This window comes from Sardina pilchardus, chromosome 14, assembly GCF_963854185.1.
Source record: "Sardina pilchardus chromosome 14, fSarPil1.1, whole genome shotgun sequence".
NCBI classification, from domain to species: domain Eukaryota; kingdom Metazoa; phylum Chordata; class Actinopteri; order Clupeiformes; family Clupeidae; genus Sardina; species Sardina pilchardus.
Genome location: NC_085007.1, coordinates 4,673,212 through 4,687,494, shown reverse-complemented (window position 1 = coordinate 4,687,494; position 14,283 = coordinate 4,673,212). Strand labels below are relative to the sequence as shown.

Genomic DNA, 14,283 nt, shown 5'->3' with positions numbered 1-14,283 from the left:
AATATATGTATTTAAAGGTGCATTAGGATTTTGACCAACTGAATACCTCTCCCTTTTCAAGCAAGAAGTAGAAGTTACGGTGGCCTTCAGGGGCCAAAAAGGACATCCTCTAGTGCCACACTCTTACAGAAAAAGGTGCTATATAGAACCAAAGATTATTTAAACCATTTTGAAGAGTTCATAAGGAACCGCTAAGGGTTCTTTAAAGCCTGTATTTGCTTAATGCCTATCTGTGTTCTCTGACCCTTAAATGACATTCACAATCTCACTAATGCTCACAGAGACCTCAAAAACAAAACAACAAAGTTGCATCGCAACGCAAGGAGCGTTCTCAGTGATGAAATCTTTACCTCACAGATGGCTATGCATATTAGACTACTGAGGCCGAAGGTAACCATCAAAAGAATTATTAGGGGTCAAATAAGTTGCATTTTTTTCACATGAAATGGCTAACATGATAGCAACATGTGTAAGAGAGCAAACATCCTGAGAAAAGACAACCTGAGAAAAATATCCCTGAGAATTGCAAAGAAGAACATGTACTTTTCGACGTCTCTCATTCCACCAGTGGGTAAACTAGACCTGCGTGTTCATGAGTGCCATTGCTGAAGTGGCTAAATGTTTTGGAAGTCTTCTCTTCACAAATTCAGTCTTGGAGATCTGTGTGCTGTTTATGAGTTTGGACTCCGTTGAGCTGCTGATTACTCTGTGTGTTTCCTCTTCTCTTCACAAGTTTGATTCTTAAAAATGCTCTAATTCTGATTCATACTGTGTATCTGTCTCTTCTCTGGTCAAACCAGGGAGAATGTTTTTCCTCCAAGACTTCATCATTGTATCATCATCATGTCCAGTTGATTATTGTGAAATTGAACAGCCTTCAACTTCAACGGATTGACAAATTAATTCCTTCACCCTTGGACTACTGATTGTGCAGGATCAAAGACCAAGTGAGGCCCTGTTACAGTAACCTGTGGGGCACTAGGAAAGCTGACACGTGATCACATGTCAACAACAGTCATCATATCAATCAATCATCAACATCAACATCAATCATAGATGACGTAACTCCAGTGAGCCGTCCTCATCCCCTTCAGTGGAGCTCGACGATACACTGTCTACGTAACCCCAACTTTATTAGCTTGGTTCTATTAGTTTGATGTTCTTGTTCTTTGTGCTTTGGCAACACTGCATACAAACAGGGCTAGTAAAGCCATTTTGATTGAGTCAAGCTTGCAACAGTGCTTGTGGAGGTGTTCACGTGGACTGATTCAGGGGCTTAGGATGTGCACACGTGGACGTGAGCGAGCAGGAATCCAGCAGTTTCAACATGTGTGTCGTGTCCCGGTGTGTGTGTGTGTTTTGTTTCCCAGAGGGCTTTTTCGTGGTATAGGTCTTCTGATAGATGCACACTCCAGGAGAAGACAGTGGGTGCCTCTCAACATCCCTCCTCGATCCTCAATGCTCGCCCCTTTAGGCTCGTTCCCACTGATCTATAAACAAAACTGGATGGACTACCTCATTGTTGCCGCCCCATCATTCTTTGTCTAGATCAGTGAGGACGAGGATCAAGGAAGGAAGGGAGGGTGTATAAAAGACCAAATTAGAGGCACCCAATGAGCTCATGGATGCTGACTATGAGGTCAGAGGTCGGAGGTCACAGGATGGTTACGGGGGTTCACCTCTCATTGTTCATACTGCATCTAAAGGGAGGAGAAGTCAGATATTAATGCAAAGTCAAATTGAAGTCCTTGTGCACAACAAATAGTTATTTTTCATCAACAGCGATACTGTGGATGTCATGGTCTTGGTTTTGTTCGGTCCCTTGCTGGTTCATTGTCTTAATGTCACTATGTTGTTTCAAGTATTGTCATTAGATCACTTTTGTGTAAAAAGTGGGTTTTGCTCTGTGCTTAAAGTCCTTCCTCTTACCAGAGACGGTTGAAAAAGCAGGGTATTTAAGGATCTTTGCTCTTACTAATGTAGCATTTAATATGAGAATGGCCAATTTAATTGTTTATCAGTTACCATGGTAATGACACTTTGGGGTGTGTTGAGGTTCCGGTGTGGAAGAGATCTTGGTGGTTGTAAGTTGTGGTGAACCGCCATTAAAGATATCAATGTATCAGGGTATGTTCTTAAGTGAGCCCTTCCTCAAATGCTACACTAGCGTTGTGACCGTGGTAAACACCAACATGCATTAATGAGCTACAGTAATTCCCTTCTCCCTCACTTCTCATGGCTGTTATAGCGCATCGATTGATTAATGAAACACAGAACATTGTTGAGCATAAAAAAAAAAAACAGCCCAAGAACACAAATATGAGTACACATGCTTTGTGCTAATGGCCAGAACCTGGTCGTGACTCAGACAGCTTTTATCCTCTGATGTGATTATGGCCAATCTGCATTCTGTGCTGTTCCGAGCTGGAAGATGCAGGAAAGCAAACAGGAGACAGTTTGCAGATTCAGTTACAGCGGTAGTCTCAGCCCATACAGGAAAAGCCCGTAAAGATCATTGTTTGTATAGGTATACAGTACTGTAGCAAATAACAGTCTCAACACACATAACTCTGACCCCTTGATAAGATAGAGATATGTAGTAGAAACATAAGCTTTATATATGACAGACATTGCATGATTAACTCTTTGATATTCACATGCATTGAATTTCTTCTTAAAAAGTCTTAAAAGGTCTCTGAGACAATAGTGATGCCAACAAGCAGTGTGCTGTGTTAACAAAAAGGTCAAGCTCAACACAAGAAGTACCCTTTCTTTCTTTCTTTCTTCCTTTCTTTCTCTCTTCCTCTCAATTCAGGTGGTACAGTACATATCCAGGGATTGGAACTTTTGCTGTGCTTTCTGCTATTGACTATTTTTTTCAATATCAGCTCTAAAGTGTAGGCTACAAAACACGAGATTAATATTGGACATATTGTGAAAATTGTGATACTGTAATATTGAACAGTATATGTTGTTGGTTCACATTTGTTTTTGAGAGTTCTTTTTATCCAATTCCTTTTATCCAATTGCTGGCAACACTTTTTGCATAAAATGCAGCATGTACAGTATGCTGTAATGGATTTTACACACATTAAGTGTATGAAACATGCAAACTGTATGCAAAGTAATGCAAATCATAATGTGTATATTATATAATGATTTTATTCATTTTCTGATAGTTGGACACATTTTTATAGTCCAACTATCAGACTTCATGGAAAACTAAATGCTTTCCTTCAGATATGTCTAGGTTATGTCATCAACAGTAACAGTAGGTTTTTTTTTTTTTTATCAGATGGATGTTATTTAATTTTAGTATGAATATGTATATACGTTCCTAACTGCACTGCATGTGATAAGTGTGATTTCTGTGTGTTGTTGTGGATCTTTTCTATTCGGGTAAGCCCTGTTCCATGTGCTGTCTCTAACTCTAACTCATTCACATCACATTATCTGCCTAAAGGTGCAGTCTTTGACTCATTCGAACGTTTGCTATTTTGAGCTCCACACAGCCAATAAAGATACACCCCTGACATTAATGCTCAGACGCCCTTCAGCAGTGTTTATACTGGCCATCTGATGGGAAGAGCACAGTTGATCGCTGTTTACACATACAAGGAGACACTGCTAGAATAGAATAGAATAGAATATATACTTTTTTGATCCCGTGAGGGAAATTCGTTTCTCTGCATTTAACCCAATTTAACCGAATTAGTGAACACACACAGCACACAGTAAACTCACAGTGAGGTCAATCACATTATTTACCCAGAGCAGTGACCTGCCTGCCCAACCAGCGGCGCTTGGGGAGCAGTGAGGGGTTAGGTGCCTTGCTCAAGGGCACTTCAGCCGTGGACTGGTCGGGGATCGAACCGGCAACCCTCCGGTCACAAGCCCGAAACCCTAACCAGTAGGCCACGGCTGCCCCAATTGCTGCTGACCATTGTGTTCTGTTTATTTATGGGGGGGGGTTTTGACTGGTTACATCACATTAATTGGCACATATCAGCATCCCAGACCACCTTGGCTAAGTGGTTTGAGGGATAAGAATATCCATGTGTCTTGGTGGCTGTCTATACTTAACCAGACTAGCATTAATGATAAATGCTGCCATTGTTTATCATTATTCTGAAAAAGAAAGGTAGCATTTCAAAAGAAAGCGCACAGAAAAAAGAGCTCTCAAAGGATGAGCACTGATAGACACGACTACATCACAGCTGTCACACTGCACACTGCACCCTGTGTGTAATGTCCGTATATATATATGTGTGTGTGTGTGGGCTTATTGATTCGCTGCTTGTGCCTTTAGGGACGTGTGCTGACCTGTGGCCAGTTTCACACAGCTATTTCAGACAGCTCAGTAGTGTTAGGCCTAAGCATTTGTTAGCAAAGCCTATATATATATATATACTACTGCAACAACTGTCATTATTATTATTATTATTATTATTAGTAGTAGTAGTAGTAGTAGTAGTAGTATAGGCCAGTCTTAAATTTGAGTCAAATTCTAGGAAATGAAGAGACAGCAGGGAAACTCAAATTGGGAACACTGGTGAGGGGCTATAGGTCTGAACACTGGCTATAGGTCTGAAATGTTTGCTAGTAATTGTTTCATGGCCTGAGTTTTTGTCGGCATGTTGATTACATTTTTGATCATACAGCCCTTGTGTGCGGTCTTGTGTGTGTGTGTGTATGTGTGTATGTGTGTATGTATGTGTGTGATATAAATGATGGGCAAGGAGCAAGTCTATCTTTGAGGGTGTGTGTGTGTGTGTGTGTGTGTGTGTGTGTGTGTGTGTGTGTGTGTGTGCATGCATACTTTGGAACACAAATGCAAAACCATAACGAGGGCAAAGCTGAGTGAAGTGAAACTGTGGGACCGCACACAGCCTCCACCCCCTCACATTACAGTGTGGGAACGCTTCACATGTGGTTGTCTCAGTTCAAAGAGACAGCTGATTAAACGCCACAGACAAGTGTCCTGTGACCTATTTGCACGCTGGATAAGATCAGCAACGAATTATTGTTGCTACGTGATCCAAGTTATTTAGCAGTAATCGAAAAATCAAACAATTGTTTTCTTTTTCAAGGAAGGAGTAGATCCTATGCACTTCTGCAAACGACTGGTGCATCCACAGAAGTGTTTTCTTTTAATAGAGTCTGTAAGTAATAGAGTCTGTGTGCGTCATAATGATTTGCTAAAGCTGACTCTCTTGCTGCACAAGCCTCCTGGATTAACTGCTTCAGACCAAAGCATCATCTTCAGTTCATTCACATTCATTCACTGCCTTTGTTTGTGTAGCATGTAACAGTAGTATTCATTGCTGCACTAAGAGCTCCTATTGCAACACAGCTTCCCTCAAATAGTGAAATGCTTTCATTCCAGGACCCTGACATAAATGGTGGACAAAGAGCAACAGAGTTCTTGTGCATGAATTGAAGCTCTTGTCAATGTTTGCAGTTAAGGACTTCATTCAGAATCAGAATGTTGCTAAGTTATTAAATCAGCTTTGGTTGACCTTAAGACTCTGCACTTTGCCCACGATTCAAATCGGAGCTCCGTGTGTGTGTGTGTAAAGTGTGTGTATGAAATGGAATGTGGTCGTTCTCACATCACACCAGGTCACCAGGTCTCAGCTCTGCTGCAGCGGCGCTTCTCCAGCCTCCATCACGCCAGGAGCGTTGGTCACGGCATCTATGCCCATCACGCCAGTATTCGGAGTGTTGGTCACGGCATCTATGCCCATCACGCCAGTATTCGGAGTGTTGGTCACGGCATCTATGCCCATCACGCCAGTATTCGGAGCGTTGGTCACGGCATCTATGCCCATCACACCAGTATTCGGAGCGTTGGTCACCCCATCTATGCCCATCACACCAGTATTCGGAGCGTTGGTCACCCCATCTATGCCCATCACACCAGTATTCGGAGCGTTGGTCACGGCATCTATGCCCATCACGCCAGGAGCGTTGGTCACGGCATCTATGCCCATCACGCCAGGAGCGACGTCCTCGTCCCCTGCCTCCTCTGCCTCCCTCAGCTTGTGCCCGGGGCCGGGGGGGCAGGGGCAGGGGCAGCTAGGGCCGGGGGGGCAGGGGCAGGGGCAGCTAGGGCCGGGGGGGCAGGGGGGGCAGGGGCAGCTGGGGCAGCTGGTGCGCAGGCCCTTGTAGAGGGCGTCCATGCTGGGCCTGGCTATGGTGGGCAGCCGCAGCAGGGCCCTGAAGGCGTGCCGGTACTCGGGGCTGTGGCAGTAGATGAAGGGGTTCAGCGCGGAGTTGAGGTAGCCCAGCCAGTTGAGCAGCGTGAAGAGGTCTGTGCACGCAGCCTGGGAGCGTCCTGCCTCAGTTTTGTCTGCAAAACACCACAACCAAAACCATAACCATATTATTCTATTTTATGTGCTTCACGACTCTTACTCTCACTACTCTTTAATATTCTATTTTACTTTATTGTTCTAATTTACTAAACTCTTACTTACTCTAAAACCTGTTACCTGTCCTTTTATTATAATTTTTTATAAGCTAGTATTTATTATTGGGATAAATGCAGAGACCGAATTTCCCTCATGGGATCAAAAAAGTATATTTACTATTCTTATACTTATCATTTGCTTTTATTTATGTATAACACCAAAAGGGTGGGTTTTGAACATTCTAACACAAGATTCCATTCCGCAACAATGCAACGTTCTAAAATTCTATGTAGAATTCAATGAACCCAGACATTCTTTAGAATGTTAATTTTCCAACACTCCAAACACACCGGTGTGACGGTACACTCTTAAGGGTTAACGTAAACACAGCCTTTGCGTATGAATAAACTTGCCTCGGGGCGCCCCACGAAATGGCCTGATGACGTTGGCCACGAAGAAGGGCAGCCAGCAGAGGGTGAAGGTGCCCATGATGATGCCCAGCGTCCGCAGTGCCCGCAGCTGCCTCCGCAGAGCCCCTCTGCCCCGGCTGGGCTGGGCACCGGGTGCCAGTGCCGCTCCCTCGCCCGCGGTGGGGCTGGCGCAGGACTCCAGCTCGCTGCAGACGGAGCTCTGGGCGCGGAAGAAGCGGCGGCGGTGGCGCTGGATGGCGAGGAGCTGGCGGCGGGCGATGGCGTAGACGCGGCTGTAGACGAACGCCATGATGAGCAGCGGCAGGTAGAAGGAGACGACGGAGGACGCCAGCGCGTACGTGGGCGAGACGCGGAACTCGCAGCAGTCCGGCGGGCGCGTCTGCGGCGGCGCCAGAGCGCACGCCACCAGCACCCCGTTGAGCAGCGCCACGCTCCACACGGCGAGGACCAGCAGGCGCGCCCGCCGCTTGCCCAGGAGCCGGGCGTAGTGCAGCGGGCGCGTGATGGCCACGTAGCGGTCCACGGCGAGGACGCACAGCGTGCCGATGCTGGCCGTCACGCAGACCACGTCCGCGCCCGTCCACAGCTGGCAGGCGCGTTCGCCCAGCGCCCAGCGGCCGCTCGCCACCACCGCCGTGCTCGGCGGGAACACGAGGAGGCCCATCACCAGGTCGGCGCACGCCAGCGAGGTCAGCAGCACGCCCGTGGAGGTCCGCAGCGCCGCCGTGCGTCTCACCGCCACGATCACCAGCAGGTTCCCCGCCACCGTGATGAAGATGAGCACGAGGAGGAGGAAGAGGAGAAGGACCAGAGGGAAGCTGGACGTCGTGGACGCATCTATGGCGGTGGACGTAGCTGTGTCTTTGGCGGTGAATGTGTATGGAGCTTTGAAGGTGGATGCGGATGTAGCTCTGATGGCGGATGCCAGCCAGGTGGAGTTCTCCATCCTCCACGTTGACTCTGAGGGCAAAATGAAGGTCTGGGAGGTGGAGTTGTGGTAGGTGGAGGTGGAGTTCTCCATGGTCACTGACTCTGAGAGCTAAAGCAGGAGACGTAGCTCAGGCTGACCAGCTCATCTGTGGAGAACAAGTGGCAATGACATCACATCTTTAGTCTCTGTTTTTGTCACCTGTGAGATCACTTCCTGTCTACTCAGGTGATTTGCGATTACCCTGCACAGTGCACACAAAGGGAAACTGTGGTTTAAGGGCTATGCCCAGATGAAGGATATTACGCGTGTGTCCTGGTACAAGTTTTTTTTTTTAACTATTTCGTCATGAACTAGCCATCAAACAACACATTTTTACTTGTTTTTCCTACCAAAGAGCTTAGTCATACAATGTTTGATTCTAAAGTTCTTCTAAACAATCTTCTTAAGATCTACTAAACATTGTACTGTGTAATACTCCTCTGGCCAATCAGGAACAAGGAGGCACTAACCACACCCCCATACATCATGCACAATTCTTGAATCTTGAATTTCAATCTTTGAATTGAATCTTGAATTTCCCCTTGGGGATCAATAAAGTATCTATCTATCTATCTATCTATCAATTCCAGGTTGAAATCATATCAGAATCTCAGAAATAATCATGTACAGTATGCAGTCAGTTTAAGATGGCTGCAGGTGGCTATATGAAGTCTTATCCACCTATTGACAGGGAGGCAATCAACTACTGATAGTGGACTGATTTGTATATACTGCATATCTGTGGTTCCTATTAGTTGCTCTGGATAAAAGCATTTAATAACATACATTACAAATGAATAAAGGGCTTATTTGCAAAAAACAGAATTTGTAAAACATATTCATAAATGGTTTTAATTGTGCACTCCAGGTGACAGCTCATTATGTTACTCACTCACACAGCAGTGTGTGTAGCTCTCTCCCGAAGTCCTTTTGTGTGACTCCGCACCGGTTGCAGCTGTGTGTATGTGGACTCGTTGTGTGTGAACTGCCTCGGTGATGCTGCCATGTTGGAAAAGACCCTATCTTATACCTCTTCTTCTCCTGAAATGCAAATAGAAAATCAGAAGCAGACAGCATACAGCATACATCAGTGTGGATCAGTGTGAAGTGTGTGTGCATGTGTGTGTGTTTGTGTTGAAGTCAGTGGCTTTGGTTTTCATTAATACCAGCGCTGCTCACCTAACTCAATCCTCCCTCATTCATATTCTAGCTCTTTCTCTTCATCACAGCTTGTGTTTACACTGACTTCTCAAGTCAATCTCTCCAGGACTCCCAGCTCTCGCTCAGCCTCTCAGTCTGTCTGTGTCTCTTTCTAGGCAGCCTTAGCATCACCTCTGTCCAGTGTGTGTACCTCTCTCTTCGTCTTTGGTCTATTTCTGTATGTGATTTCTCTCTCTCTCTCTCTCTCTCTCTCTCTCTCTCTCTCTCTCTGTCTCTCTCTCTCTCCCAGGACTAATACATGACTTGTGTGTTTGCTTTTCTACCCTATAGGTTTGAGGAGAACCTCAGAAAAAGAAGAAGAGGCCAAGAGTGTTGGGTCTCTGTGATGCAGCTGACCTTATCGGCCCTGATTTGTCCTTGACCTGAAGCTGAACATCCATTCCTCTTCTCACAGACACTTACGGTTCTAAACTGTACAGAGTGCTGCTATGTTTTCACTACCTTAAATATACCATCCATTCCTCTTCTCACAGACACTAACGGTTATAAACTGTATATGGGGCGGTGGTAGTGTAGTGGTCACTATAAACCTTCCTTAAATTTACCATCCATTCCTCTTCTGGACTAGATGGTAAATTTAAGGTTTAGTGACCACTGCACTACCACCGCCCCATATACAGTTTATAACCGTTAGAATCTGTTTCAGATTCTAACGGTTATAAACTGTATATGGGCCGGTGGTAGTGTAGTGATTAAGGATGGGCTAGCGTGCAGTAGCCTGAACATCTAGTCTGTTCAATTCCCGGCATCCACCATTGTGCCTTTGAGCAAGGGACTCCAAAATTGCCCCAAATTGCTCTGGGGACAATGTATGTAATTCCTTGTAATATAGTTGACATATCATGTAAGTCACTTTGGACAAAAAGTGTCTACTAAATGTAATGTAATGTATGCACTGCTATAAATGCATCCTTTGCACAGAAAAGCAATTTATTAAATAGACAGGTGCACGTTTTACTGAAGTATACAGCTTTGCATTCAAGCTTGTGCATATAGCCTTGCAGGTAAATGCAAAATTCAGTTCAGTCTCAAACACATCCTCTGTTCCTCTGAATTCAATTTTCTCTCACCACATTAAACACTTCCTCAGACATGCATGCATACGAGGCCTACTTCACTGTCTCTCCCTCTCTCTATACACATACACACACACACACAGCTTACCTACAGTATACAGGGGTGCAGGGTCGTGCTCACACACACATTAAGTGCACTGTGTAGCAGCAGGGCAGAGCGAGAGAGGAGCGAATGCTGCTGAAAATGCTGCTCATTTCACAGGAGAGGGTAAACAACCAGCACAATGGCTCCCTGAATGCATCTGCCTTCAGACATACAGTACACACACAAAGACAACTGTGCCAATGTGAATGTGCCATTCATCAGCTTTATGTAAGAAATAGAGGGTTATTTTATTAAAAAGTTGCCAAAAATGCAAGCAGAAACATGTGTGTGTGTGTCACACAGAATAATGCGTGTTGTCACTCACCTATGTTGTCGTCGTCCCGCTCAGTGACTGAGCACGATGTTCAGCTGTTGAGAAGACAGTGAGGACGTGGTGCGCTGTGCGGCTTGCTTGTTGCCCCGGTGCATCAGAGTTTCCCATGCTGCGTTCACATGCCCCGCTGCATTCACATGCCCTGCATGTGTCTCCTGCTGTGGCTCTCTTGAAAGGGCAGCTCAACTTCCGCTTCTTGTCCTGTGGTTTTCCTGTGTGACTCTCACACGCCTCACAAATCGACAAATGTGTTCACACGAGTGAGTATCTGAGAGCACAGATAGGTGTCGCCGCCGGAGCCCCCCTTCTTACTCTCTGAGGGCAAAGATGCTTTAGGTGTTGCTGCTGAAGCCCCCCTTCTCACTCTCTGAGGGCACAGATGCTTTAGGTGTTGCTGCTGAAGCCCCCCTTCTCACTCTCTGAGGGCAAAGATGCTTTAGGTATTGCTGCTGAAGCCCCCCTTCTCACTCTCTGAGGGCAAAGATACTTTAGGTATTGCTGCTGAAGCCCCCCTTCTCACTCTCTGAGGGCAGACATACTTTAGGTATCGCTGCTGAAGCCCACATGGGACTCTGGTGGTGACCCCACTCAGAATCTTCACGATACGCTTCGGTTGAGGTTCTGTGAGGTACAGCTTTTGGCAACATGCCTGACATCACAGTTGGGGGTCACAGTTGAGCCCCAATTATTGTGCATCCCTATGGTGCCTATGTATTATGTACACACTTGCTTGTTAAGGGGTACATTTGAGTATTCTGAAGGTACCACAGTGCAACTACAGTACACTCTCAAAACAAATGTGTTGGAAACAACATACTTTGTTGTCCCTATCTGGACAGATGTGTTATTTTCAACACATATTGTGTGTTTTTTTTATAATAGATATTGTGTAACAAATCACAAAAGAATGTGTTGGAAACAATACAAACTGTGTTGTCCCTAGCTTGACACAGAGATGTGTTGCTTTCAACGCATTCATTTTAAGAGTGTATGTATCATGTGCCTTTTCACTTACTTGTTTTGAGAACTCTGAAGGTGCCACAGTGGCAGACCTTTGCAAGGAGCCCTCGTGGTATTTGTTTTAAGAACTCCTTTTGCATTGTTCTTCATCTTCAACAACAATGTTCCTTTTTTGGACTGTACTTGTCAGGCACAAGGAAACAATACTGAAGTGGTCACATCCTTCTCCCAGAGACTCCCATGGAGTTGTATACGCAGTATTGGTTTACAGTAATATAAATTAAACATAAATATGTGCAGTGTATTAGCAGTAACCTTCTAAAAGCAGGCTATAAATATGCCTAGTATGAACAACATGTACAGATATGGGCAGTGTAGCAGCAAAAACATAAGAGTAGGAGTGATAAGAGTTATATACTGTAGATACAGTATGCAGTGTGATTAGCAGACTATATTATCAGTATAAGTATGGATATTTAGTATGGATCATATAGGCAGATATGCACAGAATGTAACTATGTGCAGTGTGGTAACAGTACCATTGAAGCACAGAAACAGTAACAGTCTAGAATAAGTGCATGTGCAGGATAAATAGATGAATGATGTGTGACAGGTAGGCTACGCTGGTCGGCCTCCGACTGGAGAGCACTGCAGAGGGTATAGGGAAAACTGACCAACGCATCGCCAGACTGTTCACCCAACCACAGACTGTTCACCCCTGTAGAACCTGATAATTTGATCCTATTTTATTATTTGTTAGCTTATGCACTTTGGATAGTGTGAGCTGTGGTTAAATGTGCTCTATAAATAAACCTTACTTACTTACTGTAATGTAATAAATCCCCGAAGATTTAATAACCCTGATAATGTTAGAGACATTTGCACTTGAATCCATTGAAAATGTAATAAAAGCTGATAATGTAATAACTTATTGATTATGTAATAAAAGTGAATTTCCCAATGAAATGTTGAATGGGTGGAAGCCCATAATAGCAAACACTACTCTGTATAGCATGTTGGGAGTTTGTTTGGGGTTGAATGAGCATGACTGTAGGCTACACACACTATAAATACACAAATAGTGGTGGCCTCGACAGCCAGTGAGCTGCTGTACTGATAAAACTGATAGTTGGACAATGAGGCTTCAAATTAGAACAATGAAAGCCAATCTGAAGCTAAGCCTTCTGAGCTCAGGAATCAAACTAGTTCTTTAGAAGCAGCAGCTGTATTAATTACAGTCTGTTCACTGGGGTGTAATTCACTTTTATAGAACGATGAAATGACTCAAGGTGAGGGCGCCCTCTTCTGGCAACTTCTCCACATTATCAAACCAATTTCTTTTTTTGTCAATGAACTTTTGACCAGCATGTGACCACAGGGTTGAACACTACAATAGACCTCTGAAGTTCACCTACAAAAAGGATCCAAAGCTGCCACCTTTGCCCATATGAGATCCGGGAGTTAATTGAAGCTAACTGCCTATGGCAAGTTGCATTGTAAGTTAGCTCTGGGGTAGCAAAGATCAAAGTGTGCCATCTTCACCTACCGAAGATCACAGTATCCACTAGACAGCAGTGGACAAAACTGCGTAGCGAAAAACATCTGCATTTCCAATGTCATCAGAGTTTAACAGGTGCGATAATTGAAAATCCCCATGCTATTTTCCTATAGAAAAAATGTCAAGATACCGGATCTCCTTATTTGGGCAAAGATGGTAGCTTTTTTGTAGGCGAACTTCAGAGGTCTATGGAGACGATAGATCAGTCTAAGCACAACCCTGTTAGTAAAACCATAGACTATGAGTAACACACAACAATGCGAAAAATAATTCACAATTTCTCAAATTTGCATTTTATTTTTACTGACAGACTTCCAAATCTTAGTCCTCATCCTCATGCCGTCTTTATGCCCCTCCGTAGTAAAGTAGACAATAAAATACTCCAAATAGTTATGAACAATATGTAGTGAAATGTGAGACTGGTCCTACTGTACAGCACTTTATGGTTTGGTTTATTTAGTCAATTTAGAAGTTTTTAGAATTTGAATAGTACTTGTCCCTCATCTTTGAATACTCGTCTAAGACTGCTGTTGAACTATAGGCTGCAGATGTCTAGAAACACAAAATTCTACACCTTCATTCACCACCAATAATGACAACAATGACATCATTGCAAGGTGATCATGTAGAATTCTGGGGGAAATAGCTTATCGTTAAGTGTGGTATTTCCACAGAGGAGGAATTGTCCGCTATTGCAATGTTAACTGCCTTACAGTAATCATTTCTGATTGTGTGTAACACTTATGAGGCTTACATGTGTTTCATATAGAAAAGTAAGCCTGTTTACCATTTCCCCATTTTGTTAGTTCATTTTAGCTTTGAATGATTGATAACATTAAAGAAAGCCTCAGCTAACTATCCGTAGTGCTCACTTTATTTCAAGGGAAAAGGGGTACCATATTTTGCATTTTAGAGGGTGTGAGTGTGAGTGTGTGTGCATCTCTCTGTGTGTGAGAGTGAATGAGTGAGTGAGTGAGTGAGTGAGTGAGTGAGTGAGTGAGTGAGTGAGTGAGTGAGTGCCAATAGGCCATTGTGAGGGACAATAAAAATGGCACCACTGGAAAACAATAGTGTTAAAGTCGCCAATTACGTAGCACTTACCACAGTTAGTTAACATTCAGCGGACATGCAAAATGTTACTTTATCACCATAACCAGCTTCACCTTAAAACTCAAAACGAAATGAGAGTAAGGGTAATGTGGAACCCTGATAACAACAGACCACCAGACACCATG

At 44.2% G+C, this 14,283-nt stretch overlaps 1 protein-coding gene across 3 annotated transcripts; it reads right to left on the bottom strand.

Annotated features, from left to right (window-relative positions):
* Positions 1 to 10,650, bottom strand: LOC134101389 (beta-3 adrenergic receptor-like). Of its 3 annotated transcripts, XM_062555027.1 has the most exons (6): positions 10,522 to 10,539; positions 10,204 to 10,357; positions 8,707 to 8,855; positions 6,827 to 7,920; positions 5,613 to 6,352; positions 1 to 1,700 (listed from the first exon to the last, which is right to left on the bottom strand). In XM_062555027.1, exons 4-5 carry the CDS (start codon positions 7,863 to 7,865, stop codon positions 5,634 to 5,636), a joined length of 1,758 nt encoding a protein of 585 aa, XP_062411011.1. In that variant the 5' UTR covers positions 7,866 to 7,920; positions 8,707 to 8,855; positions 10,204 to 10,357; positions 10,522 to 10,539; the 3' UTR covers positions 1 to 1,700; positions 5,613 to 5,633. The 3 variants fall into 3 exon arrangements, with proteins under 3 accessions (XP_062411011.1, XP_062411010.1, XP_062411013.1); XM_062555026.1 differs by lacking the exon at positions 10,204 to 10,357 and having other exon boundaries at positions 10,522 to 10,650; XM_062555029.1 differs by lacking the exons at positions 10,204 to 10,357; positions 10,522 to 10,539 and having other exon boundaries at positions 8,711 to 9,430.
* Between the last annotated feature and the right edge of the window lie 3,633 nt (positions 10,651 to 14,283).